General features: G+C 39.0%; 1 protein-coding gene across 1 annotated transcript; it reads right to left on the bottom strand.

Moving 5' to 3' along the window:
• Positions 1-2577: 2577 nt before the first annotated feature.
• On the bottom strand, positions 2578-18856 carry ODR4 (odr-4 GPCR localization factor homolog). Its single transcript, XM_057427432.1, has 14 exons — positions 18738-18856; positions 18210-18344; positions 17671-17799; positions 17196-17291; positions 16004-16110; positions 15294-15330; positions 15019-15159; positions 14327-14422; positions 13182-13247; positions 11583-11711; positions 10896-10986; positions 9134-9319; positions 4384-4476; positions 2578-3220 (listed from the first exon to the last, which is right to left on the bottom strand). Exons 1-14 carry the CDS (start codon positions 18795-18797, stop codon positions 3153-3155), a joined length of 1434 nt encoding a protein of 477 aa, XP_057283415.1. The 5' UTR covers positions 18798-18856; the 3' UTR covers positions 2578-3152.
• Positions 18857-19800: the final 944 nt, after the last annotated feature.

Below are 19800 nucleotides of genomic sequence, written 5' to 3'. Positions count from 1 at the left end.
CATCCAGAGCTCTGTGGTCACCTGCTAAGGACACCTACTATACCAACGTGCCTCTTTGCTTTCCTTGGTCCATGGGCAACTATTTTGCATGCTGTTAAGTAACATCATACAGTGTCTCTTCTCCATGAGACAAGCTCTGCATGGGAAGTATTGCCTGTATGCAGGACTACAGGAGCAGACAGAGGTGAGAAAAAGTGCAAACGCCACCACAAAGCCCAATGATCAGCAGTGTACCATTCATCTGCAGATCTACCACTTGCCTCTGGTCTGCCTGGACCCACTGTTTCCAGCTGAATGTAGCTGCCCCTCGCACACACAGTGCGTCAGCCTCTTCCCTCCTGCCTTCATCCTGTTGCCTGTGCTGCCTTTTTTCCCCATTTCATCTCTTGCCAGCATCTGCTGTCTCACTGCTGTCACTCCCACAACCACTATGCCACATGCAGATGGATACAGCAAGCCTGGAGGAAGGAAACTTGTTCCCCAGGTTCCCTGCGCTGGTTCTCCTGCCCCGGTAATGGGGTGGGAGATGCAGGCAGGAACTACCCCCAGATTTTCAAAGCACTCAAATGCAAAGGCCGGGAATGCTCGAGCCACTGGGAGGCTTCCGATACAGAGGCAGCGAACGTTACTGCCTGGCTGCGAGGGTGATTAGGGCCCCAGGAAGCCGCAGTTATCTTCTCGGGAGGGTACAAACAGCAGAGCGTGGCCGTGGCTCGGAAATAATCGTTGAGGTGGTGCTGCCGCCCGGCGACAGAAAGGAGGTACTGCAGCCGAACCACGGCGGTACAGAGCGGCACCGCCACTGCGCTCGCAGCTGCCGCCCGACGACACAAGCGCGGCGCTGCAGCACTAGCTGCACGCATGCGCAGTAACGCACACTGCAGCGCTCGCTGCTGCCGCCCGGTGGTCAAAACGCGCTCCTGCAGCCCGCGTCCACCCCGGTGACGGCAGTGTGCTCGTTGTGCCTCCAGCTAAGGGGACACCGCCAGCGCCCCGCCGCCTCAGCGCGATTCTGCAGCCCGACCTCCGCGCACTGCCCCTGGCCCCTCTGCCGTGCCACCAGCGCCCGCCGCATGCGCGGGAGCAGTACGGCGGCGTGGTGGGCGCGCGTGCCCTGCAGCTCCCTCCAGCAGCGGCACCTTCCTTGCAGCCTGCCCCCGAGCACCCAAGGCCTGGCGTGAAGGCGGGGAGCTGGCCTTCGATGCGCCTCCAGCAGCCCCTGTGCAAGGAGCGTCTTCCGGCAGGGGCGATCTGCGGTAATAATTGTCGCTGCTGCTGCTTTCTCTCTGCCAAAGGCCGCCAATGAAGGTGGGATTGTCAATTTTTTCCCCTGGGGATGCCCATGGTTGCAGCCGCCTCAGGCTTGCCTGGGCTATCAGAGCCCGGCCTCTTGCTCTCCTTGGGGTGTGGTACCGAAGCGGGACAGGCGGAGCACGGACTGGCTCCAACCACACTCGGCTTCTACACCACAGGTGCTAAGCAAGAGCTATTGAAAGAGTGTTTCATGACAATGTCCGTTCCTGGTGCAAGACATTTAGTATCTCAAATGTTGTGCTTTACTTCTATGGCTGAGTTTCAAGTAACAGGCAACTACAGAATAACCATTTTGTATTTAACCTCTGAAAGCATACACAGCCCCTATCACCCCCCCAAAAAAGGAAAAAGACCCCAACAGAGAGACCCAAGCCAAACTTCATCCCATTACTGCCCTTCCCCTCCTTCTAACAGACTTTAGCAGAGCAATTTTAAACCAATGATCTTTCATTTACATGTTACAAAATTCATCTCGTTTTCTGGATAGCACTCAACCTCCCCCAGAATCAACTGCTTCCGTATAATACCATCTTGCCTACTGATTCCACCCGTTTGCACAGAATGACACACTTCTATACAACATGCAGCGCCTGGAAAAAGCACCTCCACTGCAATGTTCACTTTCCTCTGAGCGGCCCCACTTGACTGAGCACAAAAGATCAACATGTTCCAAAATATAGTTCCAATACTAAAGGCAGCTCTTTTTCCAAACATGTAAAAACAGAATTCATAGCTCAGGCAATGGTATTTGAGACATATTTCATACAGTTGGCTTTTAATAAAAGTATTCCAGTACTTCCTTGATTATGCTTTAGAACCAAAGTGTTTATATTTCTTCTTAGTGTTCCTTAGACAAAGAAAAAAAAAAATTACAGTGATACAAAAATGCCCTAAATCTGGAATTCTTTTCTACTGTAGTTCTGATCCAAGTAAACATCACATTTTATAAAAGAATTACCTTTATTAACCTTACTTGAATTCTCCCCTCCTTCTTTTCTCCGCATAGCAAGTAAACAATAATGTTATCCCCTAACATACCTGGAAGAATATCTCATAATGGAAAGTTACCTCTTTGTAGTCTAAAAATCCTGATTAGCAAACAATTTTGACAATTTGCATGCATCTACAAGATAATCCAAAAGGGCTGACTATATGTAGCTGTTGCTGAAATAGTTAATATTCCAAGAAAGTGATGATTAAATCAGAACTGGACAGAAAAATCCTCAAGAGTCGCTAAGTAAAAGACAGCATTTACAAATCTCAAAAGTTCTATGCACTTTATTGATTTCTGAGTTCTCCAGGTCTCGAACAATGGTATTTACAGGCTGAATTGGTCTAGTCTTGAAACTACTAGGAACTGTTTGTATACCTATTATGCTAGTTAACCAATAATATAGAAAACAATGCATATGGTGAAATGCTGGCTACATTAAATCTAATTGTTCCCCAATTAACTTTAATGAGATGAGATTTCTTTAAGCAAAGGAACTCTTAAAGCAAGGATTGTCATACCAGGTAATTATGCTAGTCTTGCCAATAGCCTGAAAAACACCAGTAGCAGCATTTTGCATTTAAAGAATAAACAGGGAAAATTTGTTTAAGGGATCTTTCTAGAAAATAATACTATCATTCAGCAATATATTGTAACCATGTGATTCTACTTGATGTAGGAAGTGCATGCTGGCACAAGGTAACTGAATCTATCATTACAATTTATGTTGCACATGTAACTGGTGATATTTAGGCAATAATTCTTAATTACTAATATATTAAGCACAAATGCTTCCGTCTTGTAACTGGCCAATGCTTCCATTCCACAAAGCTGTGGTTGCTTGAGTTTAATCACTGAAGTAATTGAAAGAGAAGATGGATGCAAAGACTGCAACAGCAGCTGCTATTACCACACCTAAAATAACAAAGGAAATGCATTCAGTGAGTGGCAAAATCCGCAGTCAGGACAAGCTAGGGTGTGGAGAGCAGGGTCAAGGTGAATGACAAGAGGAGAAACAGCCACCCCAAAAACCCTGTTTTATCACTGCTTAGCCTATATCTAAAGCTACCATGTCAGATAATTGAATTATAAAAGTTCCACATTACATTTCTAGTCAGAGCAGGATCCTTCCACCTGTAAGTATGCTCACAGCATACTTCTGTAGTACCTTGGCTGTGTCCTGGCCCATCAAAATAATGCACTGACCCTGCACTACTGCTTAGTTCTAGGAATCAGACTAGAAAAAATAACAAAAAATTTAAGCTTGAAGAAACAAAAGATATGAAGTTTTTTCTTTAAAACTACATTTACCCCACCTCTTTGTAGCACAACATTTTCCTATTAACATGCTTGTTACTGATGCAGTTGAGAAGATGACACACACACAAAAAAAAAAAGCCCCTGATTACATTTACTGCTACTCCTCCTTAATCTTCCAGTTAGCATGTTCTAAGACTTAATAGAAAAGCAAAGATACTGCTTTGTTGACCAAAGTGTAACTGTCCTTTAAAAAAGAAAAAATACCAAAAAAACCTCCTCAAATAGAACTGTACTAAGTGCAGGCAGATATATGAGAGCTGGACCAAAGAGCACCAATGGAGAAACTGTATCTGAAAGAAGACTGTGGTGACTGGTGTTCCCTGAATTACCAAGGCTGACAATTAGCACTCAAGCCCATAGGTACTTGTCAGCTTCAGATGAAGATTAGTGAGTCACTAGCTGATTTATGGATGCTTACTTGACAAAACCATTCAACTGTCTTGAATTTGGTTGTTTGGTATTTTTTAAGCATGAAATTAGGAAAGTGGTGGCTCTCCAAAAAAGAAATAAAGCTATATGAGCCTTTTGTATTGATTTGAAGGCTGAACAAATGCAAACACGGCTTTTGTTCCAACAGCGAACTCTGTTTTTTTCTGCCCAGAAACACACTGCAACTACAATACTGATGTGGGGACTCATTTTAGAAAAGTATTGTATTAATCTCACTTGTTTGCTAATAATGCTGTAGAAAGTAACAGTACAGAAGGCACCCATTATTGTTTTGGGTTGCCATAGCAGAAATTAGGGAAGTAACATACCCATATTTTGCTGAAGTTTCAAGAGCAGTGTTGCTTTAGTCAGTTGTTTCTGTTGTGTTTCATCCATGTTGTCAGTAACCGGACAAATACGAACTGCACAAAAAGCAAATGAAGTAGTAAATACCAGTTCAAAAGCTAACAGTTGTGTTCCACAGTTGAATTAATACAAAAGGTCAAGAACTCCGGATCAACTTTATAAAATACATTTATGGTAAACAGCTTATTGCAGTAGAAATCATACAGTAGGAACAGCATAGTACTAAACTATTCTGTATGTCTGGAAGAGTAAAAATAAAGAGAAAAATACATTTGGGCATGAGTCCCTTCCTTTTCCAAAACTCATCTTCCACATCCTACTTCCAGAGTAACATATCCAACCCCCTTTACATAACTTAGGGAGAATTTGACTACTCTGGGAGGGAACCACCAAAACGAACCAGGCCTTGCCGAGGAACCAGCAACTCAGCTGACCTAAGCAGCTGACTCACAGGTGGCAGCACCAGGAGGGCCAGCAGCAGATTTAAACTGGTGATTGTCAGCCACTAATGGTCATTTGTAACAGGTGTTTTTTAGAGAAGAAATTATCAAATGCCTCTCAAGCCCATTCATCATATATATATATATATACACACATAGTTTCATCTTATTTTTTCTGTGCAGAGGAAAAAACACCCTCATCTGTTTAAAATATGAGCAGAAATCTTCAACTAAGGTAAAGGAATTATTAATTATTGCAAGATAGCTTTAACTAGCACATTAAGAGCACCGCATTCTCTCCAAACTACAATAGAGTTTTCAATTCCCTAAAATAACATTCCACTTTTAGAAAAGCTGACCACATTTCTTGGGTCAGCTTTGAAGTCTAGATCCAGCAGTTTCTTTCTGCTTTAGTTTTGTTGAGCAAGTAGGATAATTTGTGCCCTCAAACTTAAAGTTTCTTTGCACCTTCGTAAGAACTGTTGCACTTTTCTGAAGATGACTTTTGAAGCTGCACATCAAGACAGCAGTGCTTCCTTGCTCAGGGAGGGAAAAAAAAAAAAAAAAAAGAGGAAAAAGAAAGGAACATCCTAAAGCTACTTTGTTACCAAAGGCATTTATACCATTATGTTATGGAAGATTTGCATGTGAAGCAGCTGTAGTATAAATCACACAAAGAATTTTCAAAAGCAGATGCTTTCTAGTGCCAATTAGATGAATTCTTAATTTTTCATTAATTCTTCAATTTGCTAACAAAGATGATGAAGTGTTTACCACTACTGAATCATAGAATAGTTAGGGTTGGAAAGGACCTCAAGATCATGTGGTTCCAACCCCCCTGCCATGGGCAGGGACACCTCACACTAAACCATCTCAGCCAAGGCTTCGTCCAACCTGGCCTTGAACACTGCCAGGGATGGAGCATTCACAGCCTCCCTGGGCAACCCATTCCAGTGCTTCACCACCCTAACAGGAAAGAATTTCTTCCTTGCATTCAATCTAAACTTCCCCTGTTTAAGTTTTAACCCATTACCCCTTGTCCTGTCACTACAGCCCCTAATGAAGAGTCCCTCCCCAGCATCCCTACAGGCCCCCTTCAGATACTGGAAGGCTGCTATGAGGTCTCCACACAGCCTTCTCTTCTCCAGGCTGAACAGCCCCAACTTTCTCAGCCTGTCTTCATACGGGAGGTGCTCCAGTCCCCTGATGATCCTCGTGGCCCTTCTCTGGACTTCTCCGCAGGGCTGCTCTGAATCTCTTCTCTGCCCAACCTGTAGCTGTGCCTGGGATTGCTCCGACCCAGGTGCAGGACCTTGCACTTGGCATGGTTAAACTTCATGAGGTTGGCTTCAGCCCACCTCACAGGCATGTCAAGGTCCCTCTGGATGGCATTCCTTCCCTCCAGCATATCAACTGAACCACACAGCTTGGTGTCATTGGCAAAGTAGCTGAGGGCGCACTCTTACTTATGTTTATCCACTCACAGTATTTAACGTATCACCCCCACCTCCTGCACCAAGGAGGCACAGGGATTTAGTAAAGGCAATCGTAAAAACAAAGCCTTCAATTGCTTATAGAAAAGCACTAAATACCTTGAAACTACACTGTTTGGGCTATTTATATCTTTCAATTATAAGTAGGTCAGTTTTATGTTCTATTTTCCATGTACCAATTTTAAAGCATGACCCAGTAGTGACCTCACTGGAGCGTTGTATCAAGAAACAAAAGAATAAAACTACAGGAGACAGCAGCAGAGGCTGGACTAAGTAAGCACATAAACCTGACCTTCTCAAAATACCTTTATTTCGCACATTTTGACTAAAAACTGTGTAAAAAATAAATCTTTGCTATACTGATTATAACCTGCTCTTCTCAAGTGCATATTTCAAAGAGCAACAACAAAAAAAGGAATTATTTCAAAAGCCTGCTGTTCTGGTATTTTAAACAATTCTTTTTATCAACAAATCTTCCCCTGAATTTCACTATGGATAACATTTCCAGTTAATTGAAGGTTGGTGCCTAAGACCACAGAAATCATGATACAAAGAAAGGCTGTTGTCAAAATTCACCACAAGCCCATTTTTACACCATTACTAGATATTGATTAATTATATTAATAAAGATAAAACTAAGCTTCGAGACACAACAAATGCTACACAAATTGGAATGATGCACTGAAAAAGCCTTTACACAAGGGAAACCCCCAAACTCGCATTGTGTCACAAGAACATTTCTACAGCAATACTTAGACACTTCACACCAAAGTGCCAACAAAAAAATCCAATTGCAAAATTAATGTTTTTTCTTACAACACAGAACACTTTTCTTACACAGTTAAGAAGTCTCATTTCTAAAACAGCTTTTCTGGAATTAATAAAGTGTATCAATAACTTGTTATTTTAATAAACCACAAGTTAATGATGCCGTAATAATTATCATAATTGAACAGTGTTGTGCTGATAGTATTATTACTATCATCACTATAAGCAGAACCCATTCTATGGACATACTTTGTAGTTTACACTGGGACAACGGCAGTCCCATTTTTTCCCCAAATCGTTTTTGTATGCTTTTACCTCTCCTCTGCTTTGCACTTGCCTTAATTTGCCCTTTTATTCCACACACACCTACCTCTCTAACCAACAAGCCACAAGAACACAGAAGCACATTTTGCTGACATAATTTTACATGTATTACTGGCATCAAATCTTTGTGATGCATCACTGTAAGTCTAATCTTTTTTTCCTAGCTTCAGATCATACATCCTTGTATCAGCAATAAAGCTAAATTGAATCATCTTCTCCCTCCCAAGCTTATCTCTGCTGCTGAAACATTAATTTCCCTGAGTTACACTAATTCCTTAAAGCTCAATAATAATTAGCTTTAAGATTATTAAAGTTACTCTTACAATTCAAGACAGATTTTTATTGGCCTTCTTGTTTTTCTTGAGGTTCTTGAGCTATGTTCATCTCTCACTTTTCAGGATAATGAATCAGATTAATAGCTAACAGGTTTAGTTAAAGCCAGGGGAAAATTGATTAATTCAGAAAGATGTAAGAATTTATGGTTAGCTCTGAAATCAAGAAACTCAAAACCCCAACTAAATAAGTAGGTCAAGAAGAATATCAGTAATCACAGTTCACCCTACAAAACAAGCTTATGGCTACATTTCTCATTTTTGCCCCTAAATATCAACATCAAAAAGTGATCACGGTTCTCATCTGAGAATGTGTTATTTTTTCTTTTAAATTATAAAACTGTAACTGCTGCTCGTATTCATGCTGATGGGATTAAAAAAAAAGGCAGAAATCTCTTCCATAAGATCACAGGAAGTATTATTAGATGCTTTTCAATTACAGATTTGACTCCTAAATTGAAATCAAAGTCGGGGGGGGCGGGGGGGGAAGCGCAACAGGAAATTATATAAACAAATAATCAGGAAAAGGAAGTCAGTAACTAGATTATACCAAAATATCTGTATTAAAGGAATATAAAAGTCTCATAATCAGGATATAAACTTATAAAACATTCACTAGAAAAATAAAAGCGCTCTCAATTTTCTTTCCAGTTCTGGTAAATCACAAAAGTTCAGTTTGGGGCATTTGATACATAAATTAAAATACTCAGAAGAAAGAATGGTACTTTGCATTTTTGAAAAAGTTTTAGCATGAGAACTTTCTGAAAAACGTATCAGACTATACGTATTTTTTGCTAATAGCACTTTTAAAGTATTTTTTTAATTATACAGTGGAAAAACAGTAGAATTGACTAAAGCACACGACTTCTAACTTACTCTAAGTAGTGTAAGATTTACTCAGCTTTAAAAGCACTGAACTACTGAAAAAGTAACAGAATACAAAGCTTTACTGTTTTTTTTTTAACAGTTTACTTGCCAATATAGAAACACTTCTTAACTCATGTGCAGAATAAAAAGTGAACAAACCTTGTTTAAACCTTGTTCATGTATCTAACTGCAGTTCATGAGCTGAAACCAGCTGGACAGATAATACAGTGAGAGAGAAAAATATCCAAGAGGAGAAAGAGAGGTCTCTTAGAAGCCAATCATAGAAACTACAAGAAACCTTGCCATTTTTCACAAATATATTTAAACTGTAATTTGAAAGATCATAAGATTGATAGAAACCTTTAGAGCTTCATATGAAGTAAGCAAATTTTAAGCATGTCCGTATCTGGATAAATCTGGCCTATGTCATTAGTCAACATTTCATAATCCATGATGCAGTTTGTCCTGGTTCTCAGGTACTGTATTTACCTGTGTTAATTTCCTCTGCTATATGGATATCTTCAGCTTGCACAGATTGATCCAACATTTCAACAAAACGTTCCTGAATTTCTCCAATAGCTTCCTCACCAAACCTATAATCACTGAGCATCACACTGGATCCAGCAACAGGGACAAACAGTCTTTGAGGTAAGACATGATATTCCCTCTCAAAATCTAAAAGAAAAGGGAAAAAATACCATCCAAATAAAAGCTCAAGGTTTCATGTTTCATGCATGGCTTGTTTAGTTGTTACTGTTTTAAGAAAATTCGGGTGTTATTACATTGATTTATGTTCTTACATTAGTGCCCCTAGAAATACCTGAGAGACCTTTGAAACAGACCATAAAATGTTAAATAGGCCTTTGTTTTTTAAGTTTAGAGCAACTAGCAAGAGAAGTCTGGGAACGGCTGCAGATAAAACCGTACAAGGAACAACATACAATTTCAACACCATAAAGGACTGCAAATTTTTGGCTGCTATATGATATACTTAAAGCCATAAAGTACAGGTGCCACCTAAAGAGGAAACTGAAAACTGCATGGAACTGGAAAGTACAAATTATGCAGTTTGGATAAAGTTGGCTAACACAAACCAAACAATGTTATCTTAAACTAAATAATAATTCTGACCAGGAATCATTTTTCCTTCCACAATCAATCTGAGTTCTATTTTTTTCTAAAAATCTCTACAAAAATAGTATCTTTTAACAGGCCTTCCTTTAAGTAAGATTTTCAAATTTTTATTTCAATTAACTAGTAATATTTGGTTTAAAACCAAACAACAACAAAAAAACCACCACCCCCCACCCCACCCCCCCAAAAACAATAGGAAGGTAACTTGATACTATTACACTAACTAAAAGAAGTTTAAAGAATCACCTAGCATGAGCTAGGAGATCCAGTCTCAGTATATACTGCCTTAGTTTTTAGCATAATCACAAGAGGAAGTTTTATTTTCATTAGATCAATTTGGATTGCATTTTTGCCACTGCATGGTGCTCTTTTACATTCAAGTTAATGCAATACAGTATTCCCAGTGCTGAAATAAGATCTATTTAAATAAAAGACACAAAGCCTGTAAAATAATACTTGATGAAAAGCAGTAAGTTCAGGGAGCAGAGATGACACAAGCTTTGTAGTCGTATAGCTAGTAAAAAAAAAAATATTAAGGATACTTGTTCACATCATAGTCACCATATTTAATTCAATGGAGATGAACAGTACTGAACTTTAGAGCTCATGTTCACTAGCAGTTGTAACATAGGTAATATGAAAACATGGAAGGCTATGTCCAACTGGTTCTTTTGATCCTGCCAAGTTTTAGTATACTTCAATATTAATAGGAATACCATACAGTGCTAAAAAAAATAAAATTTAAAATGCACAAGTTACAGTTAGAATTTCAGTGACAGGAGTTTCAACATGAATTAAAAAAATAAATAAAATCCAAGCAGTGAGAAAGACACAGAAATTGCATTTTGTGGTCATGAGATCTGAATACAAAGTTAGTGTGAAAGCTGCGGTGCCAAAGAACATATCTGAACTTCACTGAAATTCTCCAGATTTAAGAAAAAGTCAAGGCTGACAAACAAGAATTGTGCCATGTGCTTGTTATACTGAGACTTCAGTATATCAGCAAAATTTTCTGCAACAACCAAAATTCACTTGTTGTTGCAGTGAACTGGGTGGCTGTTGGGCTTTTGTTTGGTAGGGTATTTTAGTTTGTTTGTTTGGGTTTTATAATTCATACCTTTTTTGTGAGGTCCTTCGTTTATAATCAGATCTTCAAATAGTATTTCACACCGATCACTCAAGGTGTTTATTATGTCTCTTTTCAAAGCCTATAAGGACAAAACTAAAACATCAGTAATACAACCATGTTGAAAGAATAGTTTTTCCCAGAAAATAAAAACTCTAAACAGAATTTTTAAAAGTCCAATAAAGAGGAAGCCAACATCAAAAGAATTAAAATAAAATAAAAAAAAAAGGGAAAGCTGAGAAATTTTTTAGTATTGTTAGGATAAGAACTGGCAACTTCTAAGCATTGCCATTAAAATCAAACAAAAATAATCACAAGGCATTGACTCAATAAGGGGGGAAATCACTGAAAAAGTAAATATTTTCCCTTCCACATAGAAAAATATATTCTGTAATCTTTTTTTAAGAAAATTCTTCAAAGCCTGATCACTTCAACAGTTTGGGCAAAGTTTCACTAGAGAACAGCCTTAGGAGACAGGAGACATATCTGCTAGAAATTAAAAAGGAACCTAATCCGCCACATTGCACACAGATGACTTCTAAAACAATCCCTGTGTTCAAGGGGGTGAACATTTTGACCTCAGTTTAGACCACATCATTTTGGCAAAGAAAAAAACATATGATAAATTTAATGTATTTCAGAAAAATGTTTCTGATGAACTAATAACCTTTTCACTACCTGAATAGCTTCTTTAACTTTTGGCTTGTTGTTATGTGTGTAGGCTCTGCATTTCACAGCACCTTTGAGATTTATGGAACCACTGCAGACCTGGACTGTAGCTGTTGATCTACGACTTGAACCCTGGGACTGAAAAATAAACATGTTTCAGCTTTATCTTGTTACCAAGGTACATGCAGCAGAAGTAGCAAAAAACAAACCTAAGGAATTAATAGCATAGAATCATGGAATGGTTAGGGTTGGAAAGGACCTTAAGATCATCTAGTTTCAACACTCTAGACTACATCACCAAAAGCCCCGTCCAACCTGTCCTTGAACACTGCCAGGGACAGAGCATTTACCACTTCTTTGGGAAAGCTGTTTCAGTGCCTCACCAGCCTCACAGTAAAGAACATCTTCCTTGTATCTAACCTGAACTTCCCCTATTTAAGTTTAAACCCATTACTTGTCCTATCACTACAGTCCCTGACGAAGAGTCCCTCCCTGACATTCTTTAGGTCAGCTTCAGATATTGGAAGGCTGCTAGCATATCTTAATATGTTTACACATCATTTGTTTTCCCTTATAATTTGTAATTTTTTTTTCTTGTTAGGTAAGACTGAAAATATTTCTTCTTGTCCATCAGGGAAAATTTATCTACTTTTCCAGTCATTCAGTAACTTGCAATTTAAATACTTGTGTCTTTAAGACTTCAAAAACTGTCCAGGCAAGTGGCCCGTGGCTTATATTAGCATTGCAATCTAGAAATCTTTTTAAGATTATCTTTTTATAAACAATGAAGTTTGTGTGTTTACTATATAGTCAACATAACCTAGGGTATCCCGAGAGCCACCCCATCAGTCAGTACTAAATTACAAATGTGGTCACATATACAACTGTGTCAAACTGTTGCCTAGAAATAGTTGACCTAATTACCAAAACAAGAAGTGTGTTGTATGAAGCACTTTAAAACAAAACCTGGAAACAGAAGAATGCATAACTTCCATGTGAACTGCATAAATTACTTCTGCCAAAATAAAAAAGCTTTCCTTTCACTGAGGCAATCAGCCATTGGAACAATGTAACAAAAGAAGCTGAGATACTCATCAAATACTTAAAATGGCATTTTAGACATTTCTGAAAGTTTTTCCTAAACATAACTTTAGAGAATCCAGGAACTACCTGAAAAAAATGGGATAGCCTGCGCTGTGCAAGCAGCCTACAAAAACATGTCCATAGCTAGTCATGGCAAGTTGAAGAGAGTAATTCTGTACTTCAGAATGATGAAAAGTCACCTTAAAATTAATATATGCAGGAATCCTACTATTAAATTAATTAGTTTGCAGGACTTCATTTCTATAACCAGTTTTTCAAATTTCCCTTGCAGTTGTACTGTACAATTCTCACACAACATGATTATCACACAAGAATTTCTAAAGACACAAAATATGCAGATCAGTCCACAATGAGTTCCAGCGTCAGCATCCACGGGAGAAAACCAAAGTCTTAGGATTAAGTAAGCTGTATTTCTAGATATTAACTCAGAATGTTATTTTATTTTTTTATTCTATTTTAGAAGTTAACAGCAAGCCTATACTTTACAAACCTCTAAATCCTTACCAGCTGTGTCAGAACTTTGACATCAGAAAACTGAGAGCTGGACTGAGTACTTCCTCTTGACTTTTTCTGAGGGGAAAAAAATTCTTTATGTCATTAAGCAGGAAAAATAAATAAAATCTCCCTGAATCAAAGTCTCCTTACTATGGTACAAAACGTGCATTTGTTTGTAGCTTTTAAGAGAGAAAAAGGCACACAGAAAACAGCCATGAGAAGATAGTTACAAAACTAAAAGGAGAGATGAATGCATCAGCTAAACAAGGTGCTTCCACTGCTTCTTACACATTTAGACATACACAGCTCTTAGAAATCTCATCACCTGTATTCATACCTTACTCATGTTTTTTAATTAGGAGACAGCACATAGAAAAATTTTTAGTCGGACTTCACATGTAATTATTGTGTTCATATTGCCAGAGGAGGAAGAGGCAATCTGCAGCAATGAAGATGGGAACACAAGCAGTCCTGGGTATTAGTTACCTGAAATAGGCCAATTAGATCAATAAATATTTGTCCTGGGTTCAGCAGTAGCAGTCATTTTTCTCCTTCTTAGTAGCTGGTGCAGTGCTGTGGTTTTGACTTTCGGCCTGGGAACAGCACTGATCACACCGATGTTTTTAGTTGTTGCTCAGTAATGTTTAGTCTGACCAAGGACTTTCTGAGTCTCATGCTCTGCCAGGGAGGAGGGGAAGCCAGGAGGAAGAAGAGACAGGGCACCTGACCCAAGCTAGCTAAAGACGTATTCCATACCACAGCACGTCATGCCGAGTATACAAACCGGGGGCAGTTACCCGGAAGGGCTAGATCACTGCTCGGGTCAGGCTGGGTATTGGTCAGCGGGTGGTGAGCGGTTGTATTCTCTTCCCTTATTTCCCTTATCATTACTGTTATTGGTGGCAGCAGTAGCGGTTTTGTGTTATACCTTAGTTACTGGACTGCTCTTTTCTCAACCCGTGGCAGTTACATTCTTTCAATTCTCTTCCCCATCTCTCCGGGAGTGGTGGGAGGAAGTGGAGGGAGTGAGCGAGGGGCTACATGGTTCTGGGTTGCCAGCTGGGCTTAAACCATGGCAATATTGTGCAGAAGATGACTTTAGCACACTAACTACCTATCTATTAGAGTTCAATCCCTCATTGTTTGGTACTCACCTGCCCTTCCAGTAGTTCTGCATCATCGTCTTTAACTTGTCCATTGATCAGAAAAACACTGTCTTCTATCTGTTTCGCCCATCGATTTAACCCATTCTTTTAAAAAAAGTGAAAACACAAAACTTTCAAAGAGGAAACAGAATTTAACAAAAATTGGATAATATCATGCTGAAAATGATAGAAATACATGTTTCAACAGCTGCTCTGAGAGTTTTAAAGTGTCTAAAAAATCTGTCTATATATTTTTCCAAAGGTAAATCTTAAAACCAACATATTCAGAACCTATCCATCAAGAAACAGGCATTTCAAAATACTGAAGTGACCTGATTTTTTTAGAAGAGGTATCCAGCCTATGGAAAGTGAGTTCATACTAAAAGTGCCTGATAACCCTGTTATGCTTGGATGCAAGCTTTTACTAAGTGAAGCAGAAGAGACTTCAGTTGGAATACTCATGGCAATTGCTAAACAATTCTGAGCAAAGGAAAACTTCCAATACTAAGTACAGCAGAAGAAAAGCTATCCACATTTTTATACTATGAATGCTTCATAGTAACTTCAGAGGAGTAACTGCCAAACATTCTCTGCTGATTAGTCCTACTCCTCTACTCACCCTATTAAAATCTCTCATCTAATTTTCAACAGAAAAAGTAGTGCAGATACCAACTACGAAACTGGTGCAGCCAGTCACTTACCTTGATATTCTTTTCCAAGTCATGGTTTGGTGAAGTAGCAAGAAGCGGAATGTGAATATTAACATTTACTGTGCAGTCCAAAGCTAACCAGGAAGCAGATAAAGCACTCTGATATTTCCAATCTGCTGGTTTACCTGAACTCTAAGAATAGAAAAAAAAAAAATAGAACATCTATAAAAACCACTGTATAACTCAAATGGAGATTTTATATTTTTTTTTAACAATATTTGTCATGCATTAGAAGCTGTATATGACATACAGGACGACTAACTTGCCTTTGGATCTTGTACATCATAGGTTCGGCAAACTACTCTTTGCTACTTAAAGAAAAAGACCCAGTGAAAAGCAATAAACAGAGTAAAAGCAATTCATTAACAACTAACTTTGTCTTTACTTCTTTGTTGCGCTAATTTATGCTCTGAAGAAAGTTATCATATTTTATTAGTGTAAAAAGTGGAAAAACCTTTGACTGTAAACTCCAACTACCATAGTGATGTCCCATCTCTTACAAATATATTAAGATCAATACTTATTCATATGGAAAAACACCTCTCTGAGGAAAAACCTTGCTTGCTCTCCTTATATTATCTTATTATCAACAGACCTAGCATTCTTCTGCAGCACTAGTAGAGATCCCACATGCCTGTTACTTCCCCACTTACATGTATCATTGGTTATTGCAAGCTGAAGCAGCTATACAGTATTTTAGATGTTTTCTTCACTTTATGCAAATCAAAACTGTCTGGGGAAGGCATAATTTGATACTACCACACAGACAAACTTAACAGTAAGAAATTACGGAAAGTTTGCAAGGATAAAAAGGTCAATAGTCTTACTCATGGCTAATCAGAAAACTTCACGATTTTAATATACTTACTTATGCCTATCTGAACTCAAACAACTTCCTTCTCCTAATTTAGCATTTATACAGAAAAGAATTTGGGAGTAGCAGTCTCCATCAATAAAGCCTGCTCATAAAGGATACTTTTTCGTAGCAGAACAGATCTGAAGAGCTGCTCTTTCTGAGGCTTCCTCCTCAGGAGGTTTCCAGAGCCTTCTTTTAGTCAAAGACTTTTCCACTGAAAAGATTAGCTACAGATGAAAAAAGTACAGATTTTCATAAAAATAATGTGTTATGCATATAATAGACTTGTACTAAAGTTCTAAGTCCAAGCGATAACATAATTATGTATAACTGGGAAATACAGCTTATAGATCATCAAAATGTCATGGTAAAAGATGATTCTACAAAGATTCATAGGCAACTACTCCAAAGTGAGTTGCCTGTGAAATCTTAATCAGCTTCCTTATAACCCAAACCAAGCAACACATATTCACATATTTACCCTGTATGCATTTCTCCTTACGTAATATTACAGCTTTATGCCTATCAGCTGAGTATCAGAAAAGACAGCTGTGCTAAATAGCTACTAATTTAAATAATTCAGTAATCACTGATCACCTGAACACAGCTCACCTTTTTCTGTTGACTACTAGCTTCAGTAATCACAACTAAGATGCAATTGCACTGCACTGCCAAAACTGAATCTTGGACCTTAGCCTTCAAAACCTACTCATGTTTAAATTACTTATATGTCATTTTCATAAATACACATGATAACTACAGAACAGAAACTAAACATGGCACTAGATGCCCCAGTACTGTAACAAAAACATGTTTTAAGTCTATCAGGCAGTAGCATGTTCTGAGTAGTTTTTAAATGTAACTCTAACACACTAGTTCTATACAAGATAATGTTTTTAAAAGGATTGGCTATTTTCAGTATTGCAAACTTCTCTAACCTGAACAATTTATTCAGAAAAAAGCAATAAAAGATAACATTACTAAAACTGTGCCACAAGGCTTTTGTTTAATATAAACCCTGAAGATGTTTTCCTTAAGCCAGAATGCCTGCTTTCAGTAAATACAGCAAGATTTGCTGTTACAGTAACAAACATCACAAGAAACAGAAAGTTAGCAAACACTGTACTGCGGTACAGTTCTGTAGGACAGTGATTTCTGAGTTTTCTGCCTCAAAACCATACATCAAGCCAGAATATTTGTGCTTTTAGAAATAAAGCAACGAAATAGTCATATATACTCGAGTAAATGACAGAAAATTACTCAGCTACACACCTAAAGATATTCCCGGTTTTCTACCAGGAAGTCTACTTACCTTGCGCAAAGCATTTTGACTATCTTTTGACAGTTCTGGGCTTGTAATAATAAATACACCGAGAACTAATAAGCCTCCAGGAAGCATTCTAGAAACCTTAAAAATAAAAATGAACATTTGTTAATAGGAGTCGGAGATCTAGCAACCATGTAACTTCATATATAAAAAATTTCTAATGAAACAGGTAAGCATTGAGAGCAGAAATGAAATAAGCAAAGCTGATTTTCATTTGTAGGTTCCTCCAAAATGTAGGAACACATGCCACAAATTTTTTCTTCCTTCAGTCCTATCAAGTCTCTGTTTCATAATAAACTTTGAAAACAATAGAGGTATTCTGGTTTCAAATATCTGTGTCTAGGATGGTTAGACACTTTCAGAAAAAAGCCTGAGATTACATACGTAATGAGATAGTTTTTGTCCATCTTATTTCCCTTGTGTTCCTCCCACCCCCTTCATCAACTCTTAACTGTGCTACCTGACTGGCATGTGTAGTTATCCATTCTTCATCAATGGATGCCAGTTTTGAAGGACTGAGATCTTCCCTCTGCTCTTCTTTCGGAGGTGTTCGAACAGCCTGAATTACGTAGTCCTTTTGCATGGAACACTTTCATAAACATCAATATAAACAAATATACCATGAGGTTGATATAAAGTAAGAAAATACTGCATAATAACGATATGGGTTGCTTTACACTAGGTATTTTTTACACAGTATAGTAAACTGTTACTAAAGTAATTCCTTCATGTTTTTTTTTTTTGCCTTAAATCCTTGTTTACTGGTAAGTTTTATCTTTTCTGTGTGTCCTATCTTTCACAAAACTCTTTTAAAAGACTTGAGTAGTTAGTTGACACTGGAAAACCTTTACAGAAGTCACTTCTGGTCATATTACCACCCTCCTGCATTATACAAGCTCAATGTGATGTTAGTAGACTTATCCCAAATGATTAAGTCCAAGGGGGGTTTCTCCTATTAATAGGAATGAATGGAACAGACTTCAAATATTACACACTTACCTGCCCTATTAGCAGGCCAGTGACATAAGGCTGTACTTTTGTGCTGAGGTTTGAAAGATACTGACCAATAGCTTCCTCAACAAAGTAAGTTCTACCCATTGCTGCAGGTTTAAGACCAAGTTCTGTAGTTTCAACCTACAAAGCAAATAATGTACAAAGTCAAAGAAAGTATGCACATGGTTACATGAAAATAAGAGTCTCACACAAAGATTCTGAATAGATTAATAGTTTTATCTGTCAACAAAGGTTAGTCAAGTAGCTTTATTATCTGCAAGCTTGGATTTTTTTTAAATGGAAAGCATAACTCTATACTAAAGGAAGAAGTATGTGGCTCTTATTTGAAGGAAAACTATTTTAAATACCTGCCACTGGAACGATATGGCAAGTTGTGCAACTAAATGCTAGAAAAACACAGAATCACAGAATTGCTTAGCTTGGAAAAGATCCTTAATGACCAAGTCCGTCAAATCCATAAACGTAACACCGAACCATGTCCCTAAGTGCTACATCCACACTTCTTTTAAATACCTCCAGGGATGGTGACTCCACCACTTCCTTGGGCAGCCTGTTCCAGTGCTTGACAACCATTCTGGTAAAAAAAATTTTCCTAACATCCAGCCTAAACCTCCCCTGGTGCAACCTGAGGCCATTTACCCTTGTCCTGTTGATTGCTACTTGGAGAAAAGGCCAACCCTCACCTCGTTAAAACCCCCTTTCAGGTAGCTGTAAAGAGTGATAAGGTCCCCCCAAGCCTCCTTTTCTCCAGGCTAAACAACTCCAGTTCCCTCAGCTGCCTTTCATAAGACTTGTACTCCAGACCTTTCACCAGCCTCACTATCTTTCTTTGGACACATTCCAGCACCTCAGGGTCTTTCTTCCAGGGAAGGCCCCAAAGCCAAACACAGTATTTGAGGTGCAGAGTATCTCCAAGCAACAATTTCTTGCTGAGTCATGTTTGATCTGAAGTCAGAATGTAGAGTCCATTTTTCTATTTGCATTCCTCTTTGAAGGACTTGCTAAATTCCACACTTGTACTTAATTATGCCATGCTCAATTTTCATTCCAATTCTTAAGGCATTAAAAGTACAGCATCTGTGGACTACCCACAAGGCCATCTTTACAGCTCCTCTCAGCAGCCGTATGAACCCAGGCTACAGGGACCGCTATAGACATTGCTCCCTTCCATGCAGGCCTATTTCAAAAACTGCTTCATGCACTGCGGACTTTCACAAGGAAAATTAACTATAAAAAAATCTGAAGCCAAAGAGTGTGCAAGCAAAAGGCATGCCGAGTCTCCACAAAGGTGTCTGATGGAGAAAGTTGCGCAAGGGATGGCTGAGCTGAAGCTCTCGAGCCGCGAGAGGAGGAAGGCTGTCACCCACCTCACCTCAGCCCACACAACCGGGCCAAAAGGCCCTCTGCACCCTCGCCTGCACCGGAGCCAGGCACACAGCTCGGCGGCCGTTCCCGCACAGCTGCCCCCGCGCTTCCCACACTAGCCTGACAGGCGCGACCGCCTCCAGGTCCCCAGGCTCGACCGCCGCGGGCGCCTCCGCTGAGCGCTGAGGTGGCCAACGCTAGCGCTACTTGC

Source organism: Pezoporus wallicus, unplaced genomic scaffold (assembly GCF_028554395.1).
Source record: "Pezoporus wallicus isolate ANWC-B61680 ecotype Strahan unplaced genomic scaffold, APGP_CSIRO_Pwel_v1 scaffold_7107, whole genome shotgun sequence".
NCBI classification, from domain to species: Eukaryota; Metazoa; Chordata; class Aves; order Psittaciformes; family Psittacidae; genus Pezoporus; species Pezoporus wallicus.
Note: the sequence above shows the minus strand (reverse complement) of the source record. Positions and strands in the feature narration are given on the sequence as shown.